This window comes from Xyrauchen texanus, chromosome 32 (assembly GCF_025860055.1).
Source record: "Xyrauchen texanus isolate HMW12.3.18 chromosome 32, RBS_HiC_50CHRs, whole genome shotgun sequence".
Classification (NCBI taxonomy): domain Eukaryota; kingdom Metazoa; phylum Chordata; class Actinopteri; order Cypriniformes; family Catostomidae; genus Xyrauchen; species Xyrauchen texanus.
This window is the reverse complement of record NC_068307.1, coordinates 2,252,288-2,275,455: the sequence shown is the minus strand read 5'-3', so window position 1 is coordinate 2,275,455 and position 23,168 is coordinate 2,252,288. Positions and strand designations below refer to the sequence as shown.

The 23,168-nt window shown below is 37.0% G+C and overlaps 1 protein-coding gene across 1 annotated transcript in view; it reads left to right on the top strand.

Moving 5' to 3' along the window:
• Positions 1-23,168, top strand: part of diaph3 (diaphanous-related formin 3) — a 427,644-nt gene that overhangs the window by 232,068 nt on the left and 172,408 nt on the right. The window contains exons 18-20 of the mRNA XM_052101613.1: positions 10,887-10,982; positions 14,643-14,737; positions 16,187-16,288. Coding sequence (XP_051957573.1) covers positions 10,887-10,982; positions 14,643-14,737; positions 16,187-16,288 — 293 coding nt within the window. The remainder of the gene's footprint in view (positions 1-10,886; positions 10,983-14,642; positions 14,738-16,186; positions 16,289-23,168) is intronic.

The window sequence follows — 23,168 nt, the reverse complement described above, 5'->3', positions numbered from 1 at the left end:
ACGCAGGTACGTTTGGCTGCCACTCCTCTACTGTTTACCATCGTTGCCAACGTCTGTCAAACGCCAAAGTATAATGAAGCCTTTTTGACCTAAATAAACTGTGATTGTTAAGAACTTCCTGTCATTATTGGGTTGTTTTGATTTTACATTAAACAGTGGTTTCAGTTCTTGTCTGTTGATATTGGACTAAATGGTCATAAAGGTGTCTTGCAATGTAAAATCCTGAAAGTGGAAACCTCTGTCGTTTACTCCAAGTTGTTTTTTCTTCTTCTGATCTCCATGAAGAGACACACACACACACACACACACACGCACATATTTATATATGTATATTTATTTATGCATGTATATATGTTAAATAATTTTCTCGAAAATGGCTTCGATACCTTTGCTACTTTTGAATATCTTACTTTTCCTCCTTGCTTTCGTCTCCTTGAATAATGACAGTCTGCCCTCAGTGAAGGCTGCTTGTTGTAAAATTGAGCATAGGTGGCATCTTTCTGGCTTGAATGTGTATTATTAAGTTTGGAAAGACCACTTATGTGATTATTAAGCTTTATCTGAATCTGCCAGATGATCTTATGTTTTCTCAGATAATTGAAAACAACCAAAACAATCCCAGGCATCTTTCATACTGTACAAAAAGACTCCTCAAATCTTACCACCTTGTCTGTTTCACCACAACTGTGTAATATTTTTCTAGATTTTTTTTTTTTAGTACCAAGATTGACAATGTCCATAAACAGACTCAATACTGATTCACACCTCTGTCCAGTTTGTCAAGTACCATTCTTTCAAATTTCTCTCAACATGTTTCTCTAAGTAATGAGGTGTCGCATATGGAAGTCACCACTAGCATACTTGATCCTCTCCCAACTAGTTTCCCATTGGTCTCAGTATAATAAATGAATACATGTGCACTGGTGTTGTGCCAGAACATTTTCAAACGGTTGCTGTAACTCCAGTACCAAAAAAAGTAGAACATGGATTTGGACACCATAAAAAGTTGTCGTCTTATCTCAAATCTCCCATTTCTTGTAAAAATCCTAAAACGTGTTGTTTCCTCTCAATTACATAATCACTTCACTGTTAATAATCTCTTTGAGTGCCTTCAATTTGGCTTCTGGCTCTTATAAGTTCTTGCTCTGGCTCTTTTTATATCTTCATTTTTCTTGATGTCAGTACCTCTTTCCACAATGTGGATTACAATCTTTTGCTCACTCATTTTGAAACTGACTTTGGGGTCTCTGTGACTTCTTTAAACTGTTTCAGGGCTTATCTTTCTGACCGTTGGCAGTTTGTCTCTCTGGGTAGATATAGGTCTGAGATTGGTCTAGTTCTCTTTGGTGTGCCACAGGGTTACATTTTGGGCCGCTAACTCTTCATTAGCCGTATTTCCACTATCGTTGCCAAATGAGGATGTTCTACTGCGTTCCGGGGTCAGTTGCATTTCCACTGTCATTTCCTGGGCTTCATTGTGGCTTTCTCAGGTCCAATAGCCTTTGGTTTTAATTCTTATATTCTTGTTCTTTTCCTATGTAAAGCACCTTGAGAAGCTATATTTAAAGGCACTGCATGCAAATAAAGTTTATTACTACAGTAGATTGTGAGGTACAACAGAAAGAAGCTAGAGGGATGGAGATGGATAAGGAAAAAGGAGAGTGTTTAATTAGTGTTGTGACGTTGGGGTTTTATTTAACATTACGGGCTTTTTCTGTTGCCAGGTCCTTTGATTACTTTCTCCCCGTGGCATCATCTTATTACACGAACACATTTTTACAAAAACTGCAGCATTATTAGAAACAGACAAAATCAGGGCTGCCAGCTTCGGCCCCAAATCACCAATCATCCAGTAACTATGCACTTTATCAAGATTTATCAAAGCATCATTGCATGCCTCTCATTTCCACAGATGGTTTAATCTCTTTTTAATGTTTACTTTAGTGTGGATTTTTAAAAATACCAGAGAGACTTGTGCTGAGCATTCATGCAATTAACAAAGCCAGCAAAGACTACCAATTTATTTATTTATTTCATTTGTAGGTGTATTGTTCCAAATGTCATGACTGATTACTTGTTGTTTTGCATTACACTAGGAGAAGGAACTGTCATCCTGGTGCCTTGTGCTATTGACAGGTTGTTACACATTAAGTTACACAACAAGCTTTTTGTTTGTTATAATTTTAGACTTTTGACAAATGCCTTTTTAAATTTAGATTTGGCTCTTTATACAGTGTTGTCCATGTATGAGTGGCCGGCTTCACATATTCATTATGAAGTGTGCTGCACATGCAGACTGTATATTTATTTCATGAAATCGTAGCCTTTTGTGTTTTAATCATCACTCTAGAACATACATTTTATTTGTTTCATTTTGCATTGTTTTATTTGATTAACTGCATTTTCATTGTTTGCAAAATATCTGCAATGACATGACATTCTGCATTTAATTGTTAATTCAGTTTTTGTGTTTGTATTCCCCAATTCTGTCTGTGTTTTCCGAATGACTGAAATCATACCATAGGCCCTTTAGGTTTGATCCTTGGACTGTCACAATTATCAAATATTTCTGATGATTAATTGTCAAGCAAATAATTGTGATTTATAGTGATTGTCTGTTTTAGGGCTGTGATGATTAATTATCATAATTTGTCATTTTTTAAGGTGTGCTTTTCTGCATGTGTGCTTCATACACCTTAAGTTGTCATTTTTACATATTTAGCTTTATATATATCAAATAATAAAATTGGGATAAACTAGGATTTCCTTTTTAAGGCTCTAAAAACTTATGAATAACATGAAAATTGTTGTTTTAAATATAAAAATATTTAAAATATGTCTCTTGTCAACTTTAGTTTTAGTCAATTTTACACTTGTTTTTTTGAACAAATATTTTATAATTAAAGATATAATACTATTAAGTAGGATAAAAGTCTGGACTGTCACAGTTTGACTCATTGTTATTTTTCACATTATCATCAACTAAAAGAGATTACTTTTGTTGACATATTATATGCCATATACATTAACTGACTAAAAGTAATGAAAATGACAAAACTGTTTGAAGGAAAAACTGAAAATGAAGACTGTCAGCTTTTACTTTCATTGCTTCTTTTTTTAACACACGTTTCTCTTGTCCATATGCTCATTGTGGAAAAAGACATAGATTGATGTCGGTGAATTGAGTGCTTTAGCTCAGCATCAGAGTATTGACGTTGCAGTAACATTGCAGTAATGTTGTGAAATGATTAAGAAGCCTTTGATCAGATGGGCTGGAACACTGGAGGCTGTCTCACGGGTCCGACAGCCCATCTCTCTTTCCCTTTCAATCCCTGTTTATTTCATCTCCCATTCTCTTTAACACAAGTCAGAGAGAAACCGAGAGCGAGAGAGATTTGGGGGGTGGAGGAGAAATGATAGTGTCATTTTTCTAGATCATCATCAGTCTCGTTCTCCTCTGATGAGGTTTTCTCTTCTGTCAGACAGCAGATTGTTATGCCATTTATTGAGAATGTTCCTGATTTGATGTGTTTTCCTGGTTACTATGTGGGGTAGATGTTTTTACAGGTTGTTTGCTTAATGAGTTCCCTGTTGTCATAGTGATTTGGCAGGATCTTCATTTTCTGTTATGGAAGTAGACGCACACAATCACACACATTAATGCGTGCACACTTCTCTCTTCTGCAAAATGGACTGCCAATAATAACAGCACTCGATCGGCTAATGAACCCAAGACCAAGCATACCAAAATGGAGACCGAGAGAGACTTTATTTTATTGTGAGATACTTTAGTTTTGACCCTGTCATTTACATCACTTGTCTGTTCTTAGATGTATACAGACATTGTGACATTTAGAAACAGGACGTTAGACCATAGCATGTCGGTTGCCCTTTTATCAGTGATCTAAATGTTAATTGATGGGGTTAATGACTTGCCATTAAAAGTGCGTTACAGGAATCGCAGAATGGGTTTGTGGGTTGCAACATTTGTGTTGTCCCTCCAACTCTGCATTCCAGACACATTTAAAGTGTAAGTGGTCTTCCAAGGGGCTTTTAAGGCTGTTCAGTGACTTGTGTTTGGCCTTTAACGTGCCCTTTGAATCTGTCAGCAGTGTAGCACGTAACACATAGACTTTTAAAGCACTGCTCTGTTTCAAGGTCAATGTTTATTTGTTTGTTTAAAGGTGCTGCATGTGTTTTTTTTTGTATTTTTCATGGAAAGGTATGAAAGTTTTTTTCTCACTCCCTGATTGATATTCCTGAAATAAGTGTCATTAGATATCTCACCAGTCTCCATGATGGCACTAGACAAAAATGTGTACATGGGGCCGCAGGCTTAACCCTTTCCACGTTCTTACAGTATTGTAGCTGTACAATAGTAGTAGTAGTAGTAGTAGTGTGTGTGTGTGTGTGTGTGTGTAGAGAGTCTGTATGTGTGTGTGTTGCACATATTTCAGAAGAAATGAAGATGCTCATTTACTCACCCTCATTATGTTAAAAACTAGAGCTGCACAATTAATCAAAATAAAATTTTAAATTGTGATATGACCTCATTTAATTATTAAACTACAAATGTTTGTCATTCAATTAAATAAATTCTCTGAACTCATTGATATATGTTAACCCCAACTAGTCTGCATAGCAACATAATATTAAGTGTATATATAATAGCAATATAATATTACTATTGAGTAATCATAATCATCAATATGGGGGTTATAGTAATACTAATAAATAATAGTAAATATTAATAATAGCAGTACATTTCCATATTTCAATTATAATAATTATAATTTCTGATAATACTAATAATTATAAAATATTATAATGATCATAATTATAATAATTTGAATTTCTGATATTTTAATAATAATTAATATTATTAATACTATTATATTATAATTATTATTTAGGGTTGTTAGGATTCACTCATCTCATGATACTGAACTCACGGTTCGGTTCAATTCACAATTTTTAAATAAACTTAAGCTTGACTAAAGAAAAGTTAAGATTCTTTTAAAATGTTTAAATTGTATTATTAGTAGTAGAACTAGTAGTTAGGGGTGTAACAATCCAATCATCTGGATTGATGCATAGATCCAGTGACCAACGATCAAATGTCATGGATACAACGCATAAATATCGATATAGACATTTTTTCTAGACGTTCCTTTATTTTAATACTCATGTCAGCCATGTCCGTACGCATTTTCGTGTTGAAGCCACCGTATTACATTCATTTAAATTAATGAGCACTAAATATGATTTTCATGTGGTACAAAGTTGTGGTCTGTGAAGCCAAATTGCGCTCTGCTTCTCGAGAATCACGAGCTCCATTGAGCGTATCTGTGCGAGTGCATCAACCGGGCGCTCTTTAAAATGCGAGCGCTCCTCATAAACGAAGAGTGGCTCACGCGCGATTTAATTCGGGCTTACATCGATATCGTTGCGATATGAGAATTTGCTTTTTTAAAATACCATGCAGAACTTCAAACATGTGAAACATCTTGACAACGCCGAAATTCTGAACAGCACTAATGAGGGAAAGAGAAACACCTGCTCATCTCCAGCATCAGTTACAAGGATTTACACATCAACACCCTTACTAACATTTATCCCAGTTAACTGTAACACAATATTTCATTACAACTGTGGAAGTTGTAGCCATGAACACTGCGGATAGCACAGATAGTTGGAAACAAGTCATGGGAATGCAAGTACTTTGAATTGGACTGAAAATCAGCTGTCATCAAACAAGTGATGATCACTTGTGTGTGAGTTTATATTTATATTATCTCTATGTTTTCAATGTTTGAATTGCCTTATTTTGTTGTGGATATTCTATTGTTGATGCAGAGAGCTGAATAAAATATCTAATTATATATTGGTTGCATTTGAGGGCAAAACAAAATGATTGTTTGTGTAAAATATGCACGTAATATCAGAATATCGATCAGTCCCCTGAATCGTATCGCAGCAGACTTTGAAGCATCGGCAAATATCAGTTCGTAGGCCAAGAGAATCGATTTAAGATCGTATCGTGATGAAACTCCGATTTACACCGCTAGTAGTAGTACTTTTTATATTACAATAATATAATTATTAAAATATAATATGTCTCAAATAAATAATGATGAAAAATGGGCCACGACCAGACAAAAACAGGTACACAGTTGACGGGTACAATTTGAATGCAAAGACTGTTGTTGTTTCCCCTCCTTGTTTTCACAATCTTATCTATTTATTTTGGTCTTTTTCTTTAATAAATTCCTCAAACCTTACTTTTCCATTCACAGAGAGAGAGAGAAAACTCTTTAAATGAGCTTAGTATCATTCATTTACTAGCCATATACTCATGCATTGTGTGTGCTTCAGAGATACGGCACCGTGAATCATGTATGATCTGATTTATATATACATTTACCATGCATAAACTGAGTTTTTTGTGTAATGAATGAATGTGGTTTTGATGGCACAACTGTTTGTCATGATAAGCAGATCAATACTCCATATTTTTATCCTACACACTCCCTTTTATGTCTCTCTGTTGGAGAGGGCTGATATGAAGGACTGTACTTTTGGATCAATAGTGTCACCATGGATTCAGTGTTAGATCTTTGAGCTCCTCATGAAATATACAGGATAAATCAGCCAATTTGTTCCAATTACATCAAGAACGTGAATCTTTAATGATCTTTCTCCATTTTGCCAAATGATCACAATTAGTTATTTGGGGTTTTACGTTCTCAAATTGTAGCCATCACAGAATTTGCCTAATCAAATCTATCTGATCCAGAGTTTCATCGTAATTAACAATTAATTGTGAAAGTCTAATGAGAAATCATGTCTGTACTTCCTCTTGGTTTGAATGTTCACTTTTGTTCCTCTGTCTGTAATATTCTTGTTTTTTGGCACATTTATTCTACTAATGTCTTTTTCTGTTGGCTGTTCTCTTGGATTTTGTTATTCAATGTTTTCTTTGTTTTCTACTCTTTCTGCGTGCTCTCTCTCTCTCTCTCTCTCTCTCTCTCTCTCTCTCTCTCTGCACTCTAAAGTATGTGAGGAGAGTGAACCTGTGGAAGAGCCACCGATGTACAGTAAGTGTGTGAGTGCTGGATTTGAGCCTAGGTGTTTAAGCAAGGGAGATTTTCTACCTCCAATAATGTTGCTTTATCCTTCTGACCTCCTCCTGACATGTGGCCCCTCCCACCACAATGCATAAGCCCCTCCCATATGCTTACCCCTCCCTTTCAGATGTTTAAAACACAGCCAGAGTCCATCAGCCTGATATTTTTTTTTTTGTATTTTTTTTTTTTATATCGGTCACATTTAATATTTATTTTCCAAAACCTATTGACCTTACTCTGTCTGTAGCCTACATAGGCAAGCCTTTTAGCCTCATATACAGCTCTAATAGACTTATAGATGAAAACATTATTAACTTGTGAATATTTTGTGTTTGTGTTGGTGAGTGGTGGTGGCGTAGTGGCTAAAGCACAGGGCTGTTAATCAGAAGGTCACAGGTTCTAACCCCACAGTCACCACCATTGTGTCCTTGAGTAAGGCACTTAACTCCAGGTTGCTCCGGGGGGATTGTCCCTGTAATAAGTGCACTGTAAGTCGCTTTGGATAAAAGCGTCTGCCAAATGCATAAATGTAAATGTAAAAATGTTTATGAAATTTCAGTGACGACACCTTGAATAAATATTTGAATGCAATGTAATGACATAAATTGATACAATTTGAAATTTGTCAATTTTATAAAGGCTAAATTGTGATTTAAAATGATGCAAATTGAAATATTAATTAAAATATACACTCTCACATACTATAGCATGTGAAGTCATATATGTATATATGAATGCTACATAAACAGATATAAAGATGCCCCCTTCCTGGTTTGCTCAATATCTTTTTCAGTTTCATTGCACTTTGGTTAAAATTCTGAGTACATACTAACATTTACTAGCCAATGGTCTAGTCAAATTCACTGATTTTATGGTATGTGAACAAATACTTGGATTTTAACTTGTAAAAATGTGTCTAATTAACTCTAAATTTTAGCATGAACACATTTAAATAATTAAAATGATAACAAACCAATTTCTTGCAAGCTTTTTGAGACAAAGTATAAAGCAGAGATGCCCAAATTAGGGCCTGTGGGCCAAAGTTGACCCACTATGACTTGGCCCACCTTTAAGTATATGGCGTGTAAGCCCTATAAAGCGTTTCGTTGCATTAAAATTGCAGAGTAATGTTAAACAATAAAACTATATCGTTCCTGTTTATAATCAGTAAACACCTTTCATATCTTGGCACTCCCTCATTTTTCATAATGCCACACATTTGCAAAAAAGTTAGACATAGCAAGAATACTTTGTGTAATATACCAGCTGCATGATAAAGAGAGACACTTAAACACCTGATACATCTTCAGGGTCAGAAATTAACGGAGGCTCTGGGCTAAAAAATCCCCCTGCAATCTAATATAGTTCCAAATTAATATATGCATCGCGTTTTTCATTTTAATTTTGCTGCACATTATTTGTTTCATGCCGTCCGTTGTGCAGATGGTGTGGAGTCAGTGGCAGATGCTCGCACCATAACATAGACGGGCACTCCAATTCTCACGCTTTGCATCAGTTCGGTGTCACCCTTACCTGCTAAAATGATCAAATGCTACAATATAGTTAATAATTATATAATCAAAAATAATATCTGGATGTGTTAAATAGCCATGATGTTAAATAAAATATTATTAATGATACAATAATAATTTTGCAGAACATTTAATGTCTGACTAATGTTCATTGTTTTATTAAATTGGCATGGAGTTGCTACGTTTATTTGTTTTTTTTATTTTTAATATAAGCTCCCCATTCCAAATTCGGAGAAATGCATCTACATCTACTGTGCCTGTGCATTTGTTTTGTGGGCTATTCATTTATTAGCCAAAATATTTGGGGGGGAAAAATGTTTTATCAATGCATGTTATGCAATAATGCAATGTTCTCTTTTGGCCCACGACCCTCTATCAAGATTGATATTTGGTCCTCTGTAGGAAAAACTTTGGGCACCTCTGGTATAAAGGAATTATGTTTATAATGTGCAATGCACCATGATTAATCGTGATTAATCCTTGATTATTATTTTTTAAATATCGATTCACAGCCCTAATTGTAATCATTGTCATCTCTGGGTGTGAGTGTTTGCGGCAGACTCAGATTGAGTGTTTTTAGCAGCTTGTGTGAATAGGGCTCTTTTACTGTAGATTAACCCCACTCCTGTGCTTTTGAGCCAGTATCCAGACCGCCGTGTTAATTAGTGCACAAGACAATTATGCACTTTTCTCCTGAGACCTGCGTTTACTTCTCTTAATCTGGTGTCTTAAATAATTAAACTTGTATTGAAACCCGCTGTTTTCCATCTGCTCCTCTGTTCAGCTCTTTTCTTCTTCTCATGTTCTTTTTTCCCTTGTTGTGCAGCTCTTCATTCTGTTAGACCGTGGATGATGATATATTAGTAATAGTAGTAGTAATTTTTGGCTGTAGTACCCGTACTTGTATATGAGAGCAAGAACAAGAGAAAGAACTTAATTTAATTCCTTGCCTTAAAATCTCAAAATGCAAATGATTAAAATGTTGTGTGTGGACTATACAGTGAGTGAGTGACCTCATTTAGCACAGTCATTACAGCTGGGTGGCTCTAATCTCATTCTTCACAGCTGTCTTGCCAAATGCCAAACCCCTTACTCTCTCACCATGGCCATTGTAAACACATCGGCTGTGCTTTAAAACCTAGTGAGCTGCCTACCTAGACAGCATGCTCTGAGTTTCATTAGAGCATCTAAAATGTTAAAAGTGAAGCTGTTTGCCTAGATGCCATTTTTGGGCATCATATGACACATTAAGATCTGCCATCCTACACAGTGTTTTTCAGCATATGTAGGGTTGAGGCTGCCAACGTAAAACTTTTGGGTGGCAAAGCAGTGACAAATTTCAAATCGAATCTGCCTTAGCATAAATGGTAAATGGTCTGCACTTAAATAGCGCCTTTTTAACCTTAACGGTATTCAAAGTGCTTTACTTTGCGTCCCATTCACACACCAATGATGTAAGGTGCTAGCCTGCCATTGGGAGCAACTTTGGGTTCAGTGTCTTGCCCAAGGACACTTCGGCGATTAGTGAAAATATAAGAATATGCTAACCTGTCAATATTTGGGTACCAAAGTCTGGGAGACCCCTTGGCGTGTTTGGTTGTGTGTGCTGGATGGCGGGGGCAGGCTACGAATTTGACTAATCAAATTGAAGCTTCCTGTCTAGACAATATTTTTTATTAAATGTTTTTGTGGGGCATAATATGCAGTTCAGCATGTCTATAATTAAAATGAAATGAAATAAATAAAAATGCTGTCTAGAGAATTGACACTCACTCTGGGTAGTGTCCTGGCAACTTTTATTTACCACTCCTTACATCCCTGTCCTCCTCCCTCAGCACTGTTCAAACATGTTTACTCGATGTCATCCTGCTCATCATCTGACCCCGAGAGGTCAACATATCACAGAACCCCACGAGTCCTCATTAATTCTCTTCCCACAAGCCTTTGCTCTTTAATTATTCAGTGTTTTCTGTATGTTTGTGTTTGAGATGAAATAGTGCTAGTTTTTTCCCCACATGTGATTGACAGTAATGTTGAAACATTAAGTGCAGGGGTAATGCGTTCCCACTGCTGTAGCCTATTAGTTTGCTTTTGGCACTGTCAGTTCTTTGACTGTGTGTTTGTGCACGTGTTAATCTGTTTGTTTTAGTTTCTCTCTGTTCACACTGGCATTTTTCAAACTATTGTGTGGTTATAAAGTGTGTAACCGTGTGATTATCATTTTCAGCTCGAAAAGAAGAGGATGACCTGGAGGAGAAGAAATCAATAAAGAAGAGAGTCAAAGAACTGAAAGTGCTGGACCCAAAGATAGCGCAGAACCTCTGTGAGTATCCATCCGTCCATCTACTTGTTTTTCCAAGTGGATTTGGACATAATTGAGGCAGACCGAATGATGTTATTCCTTGTCTTTTATTTTGCTAATGGACAATTAAATAATTTGTCCATGGGTTTTATGTTTGTTCTCTTGAGTCTTTTTGTAAATGCAGCAGTTCCTGTATCTTTCCAGATACAGAAGCTTCATCTTGTGTGTGATGGACAATGATCTGCTTGTTCTAAACTGGAGAAAAGGACACATTCTTGTGTTCATAAACCGCTATCAAAGCCGAATGGAACCGGACGCAGGGGTCTAGATAGGCGTATTTAACGCCTAGGCTTGTCACCATAAATATGACTAGCTGTTAATACCATTAGCTACTGCTTTCAAAATGGTTGAAAATAATACCCTAAACTTCACCTACATCACCTTGTGTTTTTAGAAACCCCAAAAGATTGCGGTATCTTCTTGAAGATGTGTTGAACAGTTCAGGCTTAAGTGACAAAGACTCTTCTGACATTGTGACAAACAAACAGTTCAGTGGCGTACCAAGGTACGAAAACCGAAAACATTAAGAAAAAATTCCAGAACATAACAGAAACCTCCCCAAAGTCCCTTTCAGTTTTTCCGGAGTGAAAACGCTCATCTAAAATGTTGCTAAGCATTTAATGTTAAATATTCCTTTCCGATAACATTTTCATGAAACCAAATAACAATAAATGTTGTTTTCATATAGGGCTTAAATTATTAGATGATGAAGAGAATTCCATTGTCAATAGTCCTTTGATCTAATTTAACGCAACATGAGATCATTTGAAATGCTAATGATGATGCGGGAGAGATGAACTTCAGCTCACACTTGATTGAGGAGAGGAAAAATTACACCGCTCACAGTCCAGACACACACTAAACTTTCCAAACAGCTTCAGGGGATGTAGATCGCAAAGTACGAATTAAGTAAATACAGAAGCAGTGCCATCATGCCGTCACACCTGGCATTCTGCTTGAGCAAAATTCTTTAGAATGTCTAAAAAATTAAACACCCCTACGTTATATCTTCAATGCATCCTTTATTAAAGTTCAAATAATAAGGACACCAGTTGTATAAATAAACACAATCTCCAAAACTTGCATTTTTCTGTGCCGCTTATATGAGTCACTTGAAAAATAGCGCAAATTTCTGCTGGCTGATACAGTCTCACGCGGAGACGCTTATCACCGGCGCACACTTATTACATAGCTAGATTATAACGTGATGGCTCGCGATGTAGTGAATCATAATTTATGTGTCACGGTGTGTATGTTATCGTGAAGACAATCGCAGATTCGCAGCTCTATTGAGAAGATATAATATCTAAATATAAATATCTAAAACTCCTTATGAACATTTACTTTAGGAGCTGTACTGCAGAATAAAAAATAAAATATGTCGGAGAATGTTGAATATAATATTTTTAAAAATGATACATTATGTGAGAAGCAACATATAAAATATTTAGACTTGCTTACAGAGAATGTATCTTAATTATTAGTATATTTTGTCTTTACAGCACTCGCAGAAGTATAAAATACAATTATTTGAAAAATACACACACTTATGTTCAAGATACTCGCACTTAAAGGCGACCTATTATGCAAAATTCACTTTACATGGTGTTTGAACATAAATGTGTTGAGAGTGTGTGTACACAATCACCCTATAATGATACAAGTCCACCCAGTCCTTTTTTTATCCCTATTAATCATAAACACTGTCTCAGAACAAGCCGTTCGCAGATTCTGTACAAATTAACATCACTTTGCACAAGCCCCACCCACGACTGTTGATGGACACTGCCGACAGACGTCGGTGTTTTGCTCATCCATCGTTGCAAAACTGCTGAAAAAACGCCACAATAAATAAATGTATCTAATAACCATTTGGAAACTAACTGGTTCATTCTCAAAGTTGTTCCTTCTGATGGATTCTCTCCCTCATCAGTGTCGGACACTGGATCAAACATATCGGGCTGAACACCTCTTTCTTTTCTTCTTTTTTTAAGTAAAGCTGATTCTGATATTCACTGTCAATCATATTGCTTATGATGTCTAGTTATTCCAAGCAGAGATGTCAAAACTCCGCCCTATTCTAGATACAGGGCGGGGAGCACCCGCTCATTTGCATTTAAAGACACACACACACACACACACACACACACACACACACACAACAACTAATTTGTATTCCCACCCAAAAATTGGCATTTTCAACATGGTATAATAAATGATCTGTTGGGTATTTTGAGCTGAAACTTCAGACACATTCTGGGGACACTTAATATTTAAATGGCATCTTGTGAAAAGGGGCAAAATAGGTGCCCTTTAAAACAAGTCTAAATATCTTCTACGTATCTTCTAAAGTAAATGTATCTTGTTTTAAAGATTTTTGGATGATTTGAAATGGAAAACACAACAAACACTTGATAACAATGTTTATTTTTTTTTTTTTTGCAGTATTTAGTTTTTTGATGAATTAAACAATGAAATCCACATATATTATTTCCTTGTTAATTCAGTGAATGTCATTTAGAGGTATTTTTAAAAGATGATTATGTCCTCTTTATTGTTAGTAAGCACGTTTAATACAAGCTGAATAATGGCTTAAGAGCTAATGATTAATCATTGCAATAATCACCAGAATAGTAAAAATAATAATAAGATTAGCTGATTATCAAAATAAATGTTAGTTGCAGCCCTATTTTAAAACCGCTTTTTGAACACTGCCACCATCTGCCATTGATTGAACAAACATATATAGTCATGCCCCAAATTGTTTTAGGCTGTGTTGTTATATCGAGCTGGACAGGCCAGTAAAAACAGACAGATCAATTTATATAGTGCCAAAAATACGGTGTTTGCAGTTTCCAAGGAAATCAACCTACAAATGGCTTACTTACAGTTGTTTCTGCATAATTAGCTGGGGTAGGAGAAAGTATTTTGACAACGAAAAAGTTTTCAGGTGTCCTGTTTTTTTTTTTTTTATTATTGTTTATTTATTTTTACGCCTCTGTCTTGGGTATACACACATGCACCTGTCTTTTGCTGTATTATGCAGTACCTTGTCTCATCCCCTCTCATGCACAGTTCTCATTGCACCTGTTTTTTAAAGGTTTAAACTCAACTCTTTTTACCTCCTCATAATTCTGTCCCTCCTTTTCTCTCTTTTTTGCATGTATGAGCTCTGATTCTTAACGCCGTATGCTGTCTAAATGAGCAAAGTTTTGTAATATGGAAAAAGTCTAATGAAATTGCGTCCGTGTCCCTGTTGAGCATCTGCAGTCAGATCACTGTCCATCATCCACTCGAGCGCTTCATTCATTCACTCCTTTTACCTTCCCTTTTATTACAGTTTGTCAGTTTGTTACATTAGATGTAACTCAGGACATCTTGACGTGAAAACAACAGTTGTCTTGATATAAAAATGTTGTCTATACTCTGAAGTTTTCCCAACTGGGCCAGAGTTGAAACGAGTTTAAAATGCAGAAAAATCAAACATATTGTTTTCCTCCATCTGGTGTTATTAGCATGCCGTGTACATGCACTTACACTCTGGATCCAAAGGTAACCCATTAATGAATTACTGCAGACAGCTTTTGATGTAAATGTATTTTCTGTTTCTCTCTCCTTCAGCCATTTTCTTGGGGTCATTCCGTATGTCATACGAGGAGATCAGGAGAATCATATTAGAGGTGGATGAGGATCAGCTGACTGAGCCCATGATCCAGGTAACATCACCTCTCATTGCCATTCATGACCTTTTAAAGAACACCCAAGTTCAGAGAGGTTAACCACAATCGTGAGAAATACAAGGCACATATTTCAGGCAACCATTAGAGCTTTAAGAATTGTGTTGTACTAAACCAAGTTTGAACTGATATACGAAGACAAACAAGAAAATGTCAAGAAGCAAGATATATAGGATATGGAATATGATCTAAATCTTTTTGTATAGTACAATAGAACGCTCACAATTTGATATGTATCATACAATACTTAAATAAATACATACGTGTGATTAAAACCAATCAATGCAACACTGAGAGCTGAGAGACAGTCTCCTCCCCGGTGAGGTGGTGCTGAGCGCTCACAGGGAAATGTATCAACTAGTCTACATGGGCGTGTTAAGAGCTCAAACCAATGGCAAACCTCCTCCGAAAAGACAGTCAGGCAGATAGACAGAAAAACAGACCCAGTCCATGCAGAATAAAACAACTTTTATAAGGTCTTCATCTCATGTCAGTTATTGATTTTATACCTATATTTCAAAATGATGGTTAATTTCATTTAGTAAACATTTGTAATGAGGAAAACAATGACTGAGTGCACCTTTAATTATGTTGATTTGAGAGTCACCGTCTCCCTGTATGCCAGCTTAATAATCTCAGCGGTAACTATTTATTCACAACAGGCAAGTACGCTGTTGTTCTGAAAGCAGAATGTCATCTACTCAAATGCACAGTGCGACCAACGCAAAGCAGACGCGTTTACTCTCGCTACCCTCCACTGCAGCGCTGCTACACCTGATGTGTGTCGCACTTTAAGCAGCTTTTGAGGAGCGGTGGGCACGTGAAGGGTTTGTCCGGGCTGCGCGCTTCTGCTTATTAGCGCTGTTAGTCACACTTCAAGGTTCGGCGTGCAGCTACGAAAGGACTTCAGCGTGTCGATAATTCATACTCCTGTCGCTCATGTGCGAGTGAGTGATTATTACAAATGCCACCAAGGTTGATCAAACAATCATTTGCGGACCTTGGGGAACCACCACGGACCCCCTTTTAAAGACCCTTGCTATATTGTATGGTTGGAAATCTGATATATTGAGAAGTGAGTTTCCACATTCAACGTAAATGGACTGTCGTTTAAGATTAGATCCGCAAACGTACAGGTTACAGGGATGACACATGATCACAGGTCTACTCTAGTGCTCTTGTACCCTTGAGCTAGATGCTTAACCCCAAGTGCTCCAGGGAGACATGTTTTCCCCTCACTAAGTGAAGTGTGTCACTAATTGCCACAGAGTCAGATTGAATGAAGAGCTGCCACTAAATGCCTTAAATTTAGAACTAAACTAGCAACAAGGAATACAATAGGATTGCAAGCTAAAGTTGAATTGCTACTTTAATGTTGCACACAAACTATATAAAAATAAAAGAAAATGCATTTTCTTACCCCTCCAGAATCTTGTGAAGCACCTTCCAGAACAAGAGCAGCTCAACACACTGGCTAAATACAAGAACGAATATGCAAACCTTTCTGAACCGGAGCAGTTTGGAGTAGTGGTAAGTCCATGAAAACACACACACACACACACACACACACACACACGTCATTTGTCGCTGGCAATGTTTTTACGTTTCTAAACATGTTCTATGTTACTCCATGTTCAGTGTAGTTTTATGTGCAGTTTAAAATCAACCAGTCACCCTTTGTTTCAAGTTTTGTCCACATGCTGATTAATTAATCTCTCAAATTAAAATAAAGAGATTCAATCATCTTTCCAAACAACCAGCAATGTTGTGCATTTTCTGAATATTATATAATGTAAACATTGTGTATCTGAACAAAGGAAAGATCTAGAACATAATATATTTATTTAATGGGAACCAGTGTTCTACCCGACAATACCACACATACATGAAACATCTGTTTCAACAAGCCTTAAGTGAACAGAGTTTTAAATAATGCATTGACATTGTTATTCTACAAATCTATAGATGCAAGGTTTATATTTACATATGTTTATGCAAATTATGATATATCACATTAAACTGATGGATGGAAACACTGAGATGGGAATTAAATCTCCAAAATGTGCATAAAAAAACTTGAATAAAATGTGATTTCATTTCAAATAAATGCACATAATCTTTGATGGAAACACATTTACCCAATAAACTCCTTTAGAATTTATATAGGAATATATATGTGCATCAAAAAAGTCATGTGACTTAACAATTAGTGGACCGATATCATTACATCTTTAATGTTGCTTTGGTCATTCTTTAATGCCAGTGTACTGAAAATCCGAAGCCTGCTTAGAGTTTGCAGATCAAATAAGTCAAATACAAATTTGAACTGTGCTGAAGAGCAGGTTTATTGAAACTTTTGGATCATCAGACACATTTCTGAAAATTACAAACGGTAGATCTGCGTGGCAAAATCATAAGAATTGAGGAACGCAAACAGATATCCATCTCAGATCTTTCTGACGCACTGTCGCTCCCAGACAAATGTCATTAGAAAACGGGTTCTTCAGAGGTTTTTGTCTGCATGCTCGAAACGGCAAATATGTTATTAAATGACTGTTCTCTTGACAGCATGGGATGGAAATACAGATTTATTTTGCAAATTATTTTTTTGCAGTATTCAGATTTTTCACATCAATTAAAATATCAACTTTGGAAACAAACAGTAGCTACTGTCAGCGGTAAGATCACTGAGGTCAAGAGTTGCAGTACAGTTAGTTTCTAGTAGGCATTCCAACTCTACTACAGTGAATTATGTGAGCTATCTGCACCAGTGTTGCCAACTTAGCGACTTTGTCGCTAGATGTAGCGACTTTTCAGACCTCTTTAGCGACTTTTATTCAAAAAAGCGACTAGCGACAAACATAGCGACTTTTTGGACAAACCATAGCTACTTCCCTAGAAGAAAGTCGCCAATTCTGCCCTCGCGAGCGTGTGGTCTTGCTTTCCTGCCCGGACTCGGAGGCATACCTCTCTCTGCATCTACACAGTCCAGTGGTGGCTCAGCGGTTAAGGGGTCTAGGTTACTGACCGAAAGGTTGTTGGTTCAAGCCCCAGCACTGCCAAGATACCACTGTTGGGCCCTTGAGCAAGGCCTTTGACCCTATATGCTCCAGGGGCGCTGTTTCATGGCTGACCCTGCGCTCTGACCCCAGCTTAGTTGGGATATGTGAAAACAACTGCATTTAATTGGCTCTGTACCTGTACTCTACACAATGACAATACAGTTGAATCTTATTCTACTCAATTCAGTGAGACTGACAGAGAGAGAGGTGAGCAGGCGAGAAGTAGGAGCTGCACAATCAGTTGACCACACGGCAGCTGACATAGACGTGAATGAGCATAGACGTTGTCAAGGACCAATCACAAATCTGTATTGTTTGCTCCCCTTAAGTTTTACATTTAAAGAGTTTAATTTTACCATTTATTTGTATTCTTTTCATGCACTTAACCATAGCAGATTTTTCAGACTCTCTGAATTCAGACACTTGGACAACTCTGTACTTTGTACTTTATTCAAACATGTAACAAACTTTACATTTTGCTACATTTGTATATATGGAATTAATAGGGTATTACAGTATGTACAGTAAGCACAGAGAAGCAAACGCATGTAAAGGGCGGACACTATTCAAAATGTAAATGAGATGCGGGGACTTCACAAATATGTTAATTAGCGCATGACATCATTTAGCGACTTTTCAAGCTGACTTTAGCTTCTTTCCATTGAAACTAGTTGGCAACACTGATCAGCACGCCCATTGGTAATCACCATATAGTTTCAATGTGCTTTGCTGAAGTTAAACTCTGCTTAATTTGGTCGCATTGCTAAAGCTCTCTGCTGGTCATGTCGCCGCCAACTCTCAATGAAAATGAGTGACTTCTGGTCGCACTTAGCTTTCAGTGAACAGCCCTTAAAACAGGGTTCCCCAATTAGTTTTCACCAATGGCCAACTTTTGTCAAGAGCCACGACAGTCAATGTAATGACACATTTTTTTGTGCTGCATCCCTAATAGTCGCTGTTTCAAAAGTATAGCCACAAGACGTAATCAGTATGAGTGTAAACATGATTTTTGTGTGATAAAATGACTTATTAACCCTGTCTGTGTAAAGTTATTGCCAATTTTACATCTTTGTTGCCATGATGCCATAATGTCAACAAACCCTTAAACCCTAAAATGATTATTTAAACAACTTTATAGCTCAATTAAAACACATTTTTGCGTTCATCAAATTACAAGTTTTACATGTCTGTCTTTCAACTCCCCAAATGTTGACGCAATTCACTTCCATTGTAAGTGTCTCACTGTAACATAGTTTTTTCCTTTTTATTTTTTTCTTCTTCTTTTTTTTTTTTAAGAAATGGAGGGATGAGTTTTCTGTGGTTATCAACATTCCCCAAATGCTGTAGACTGAGCTTAACTTGTATTGAACCCGAATATTCCATTAAGTTCTCTGCATCATGTTTTAGATGTCCCTTTAGGGATACACTTATTGTTTTATTTCATAGACAGTTTCTTTTTTTTTTTTTTTTTTTTCTTCTTTAGATGATGTTGGGAGAGTTGGGAAATGGCATCGGTCATGACACAGTGATATTATGTGCAGAACTTTTGTCTGTTAATAAAGCCTCAGCTTGTATTTGATTGTTTCTGACAACCCACCTGTGATTGTGTAAGAGCACATTCAGAGATTTGGTCAGATGTGTGAATTCTAAGTGTAAAACTTGACAGTCCCTAATTCACATGACATTTCTTTTAGCTCTGATTTTTCACGGTTCAAGTGCACACCACTCATTGTTAAATAAATGATCAACGAGTCAGCTCAGTTGTCGAAGGCACTGTTCAGCAGCTGACCTTGTGAAAGATCCACAACTATCAGTGTTTGAGAGCATGTGCTTGCAAAACTTTTAACTGGTTTGTTCACTCTGGTTGTGTTTTGCCGATTACACTTGACATTTTTTAAGATACACTGGGATGCTGGATGGAGAGAAACCAAGATGCATGCTTTTGTGAGAAGTGAAATGGAAGTGAAAGATATGCACGTGGGAACCATCAAGATTCCACTTCATGTAACAGTGCGGCCTGCCATTTTGTTTGCAACGTTTATTATATAATGAGGGATGGACCTGTGGTTTATGCATGCATGGGCAGCAGGAAATTATGCATTAGCAGTTCAGGGAACTATCCAGTTCAAAGGGAATTCTAAATCTCACATAGTTACACTGCAAGCAGGTTTTTACTCTTTGTTCTTTGGAGTCTCAAATTGGAACCATTTCTTTGCTATCTGCTAAGTGGACCATAAAATATAGCAAGTGACTGCAGGTACCTCAGATCATATGGGGGTGACAGTGTGTCTTTCCTTGTGCTGTTTTGTTTCATTCATCTGTAGATGCCTTTGTAAATGGATTTTATAGGCCCAAAGACATAAACTATAGCGGGGTAAAGTTGTATAGCTTGGAATGAAAGAATTTGGCAAATATCGGAGAGGTGGTGGCGTAGTGGGCTAAAGCACATAACTGGTAATCAGACGGTCGCTGGTTTGATCCCCACAGCCACCACCATTATGTCCTTGAGCAAGGCACTTAACTCCAGGTTGCTCCTGGGGGGGGATTGTCCCTGTAATAAGTGCACTGTAAGTCGCTTTGGATAAAAGCATCTGCCAAATGCATAAATGTAAATGTATATTATTTTTGGTGTTCCAATAGAGCAAAATGTTGCCCTCCCATTTTTTTCAGACTTCTGAGTTGTGGAAGTATCTTTCCCATTCATTTCTTCTTTATATAAACTTTATATAAAATGCTTCATAAAAGAGTTATGAGCCTTGCACCAAACCAACCAGCTCCATGGAGAATCACACCATCAATAACTTTGTTTTGAGGCAAAAAAAGTGTAATGTGTCTTTTTTTTTTCTTTTTTTTTCTGTTGTTGCCAGAGTATTACTACACAAAGAATAATGTTAGAAATGTATACGCAATAATTACAAATTTGAAAATTAAAGAGCACCTATTATGATTTTGAAACATGCCTCATTTTGTTTTAAAGGTCCCATACAATAGATTTACATGCATCCAAGGTCAACAAACACTTTAATTTGCTCATAATTTAAATTGCAGCTTTTCCTTTTTTTTCCCCCAGAGTCAAAAACGACTCGTTCAATGATCCGTTCTAAAGCATTCATTCTAAACTCCTCCTTTCAGAGAGCCTACTCTGCTCTGATTGGTCCATTCTAAAGCGTTCATTCTAAACTCCTCCTTTCAGAGAGCCTACTCTGCTCTGATTGGTCCATTCTAAAGCATTCATTCTAAACTCCTCCTTTCAGCGAGCATACTCTGCTCTGATTGGTCAGATGTCCCAGTCTGTTGTGATTGGTCTACCGCTTAGTGTAGTGATTGAGGGCGGTCAAAGCTGTTCGCGAGCAGCCATTGAAGATCAGAGGCGGGTTTTTTTGTTACCAAATGACTTAGGTTAGTACAGGAAGTAAGTCTGAAATTACTAACGACTTGTTTCATGTGTTCAGAATCGGTTCTTTCTTTTGGGAGTCAATAACTCATGCACTTTGATTTATGATACTATAACACGCTGCATGAAAGTTAATATTTGAAAAATCTTAATAGGTGCTCTTTAGAGAACGCTTATGATTTAATTAAGTTAAAAATGTGTCACGTAATACATCTCTATTTCGGCATGCTTTGTTTCTCCATGTAAATGTTTTTAATGGGTACGTGTAGTATTTTTAGCTCCTGATGAACTGTTTGGCTTTAGTCAGGTGAAGCTGAGCGTAAAGAATTACACCTCTTACCGGAAAACTCTCGGAGACGAGAAATCTCCAGTTGCCTTAGCAACAGTCTTTTTTTTCCCCTTTTTAACAGGTCTTGGTTCAAGGTGCTCAAAAAGAAAGGTTTAAATCAGGCAAACTAAGTCAGCCAGACAATAGAGGAAGAAAGATGAAATGTGTGTGTGTGTGTCACATTCCCCGTCGAGTCTTTCAGCAGGCCATATTCACTAGAGACCAAGCAAGTGTGTTCAGGGTCTACTGGGACACACACACACATTGAAACGTTTCTGTTGTGCGGCAGGCACTCTGGGTGGTTGTGTGAAATTAGGATTTAGCTCCCTGATAGAGAATAAAACTTGAAACACTTGGAAAACATGTTCCCATCTGAATTCTGTCACATGCTGAGTAGAGGCCAAGACGGTGTTGCCTTCACTCCTGCCTGAAGGTGCATTTAAATTTAGACTCTAAAGGGTGATTTTAATGTCTTACCTTGAGGAATATGAGCGGTAAAATTAATCTGGTCTCAAACTGTGTCCTGTGTATATGGATAGATTTGAACTAGTTTTATGTACAATAAAACATTCATGAGGAAAACAGAAGGGTGATGGACAGGAACCTGCATTTTATCAAAAAATAAAACCATGACAAAAGATGAGGACCATGACGAAAGTCTATATAATTGAGCGTGGTTACATGCACATCAATATGCTAATGACTTTCAAAAATCAGCTTAATCGCCTGTGACCGCGTGTGCACTTATGGATGTTGTATTTTGGCTCCGCTATACGCAACACATTATTTAAATGCATTTAATCCGACTGATCTCAGTTCAGGAGACTCTGTGCTGTCAGTAAAGGGTTAAACTTTAGACATACAGAGTCGTGTGACAAAACCAACCTCGTGATGATCACAGCGGAGTTTGTCTTTAGAGTGAAAAACCAACAAAACCACATCTAAGGAAACCTCATTAAGTTTTTACATTGAAACCTGTAATCTGTAGTTTCATCTATGCCATTTTATTCTTTTTTAATTTGTGCAGTTTATCACGTAATGTGTTCTATAGCACAAGGTGTTCCTTAGAAATCGCATATTTTCTGTGCATTATCAAACTGAGAATCAATGGGTTCATGAAAATGTTGCTTACAGAGGCCTTATATGGAGTTAGGATGAAAATAAGGTGCATTTCAAACTGTTCTGAGACCAGCGCAGACAGACAGCACACTGGAGGTTAAGTCATTCACTAAATAGGGAGCAAGGGAGCATCCTATAGCTTTCCTATAACTGTTCTGAGACCAGTGCAGACAGACAGCACACTGGAGGTTAAGTCGTTCAATAAATAGGGAGCAAGGGAGCATCCTATAGCTCTCCTATAACTGTTCTGAGACCAGTGCAGACAGACAGCACACTCGAGGTTAAGTCATGCACTAAATAGGGAGCAAGGGAGCATCCTATAGTTCTCTATGCAGTTAAGTGCGTTCACTCCTAAAATCTGATCAAAAGTTCAGTTTCAGGCTGCAGATGATGTTTGAATCACTCAACATTATTGACACACATGGGACAATGATCATCAGTACATAGATTCACAATTTATAATGTATCATTTATTTATTTAGTTATTTATTTATTTATTAACATGGT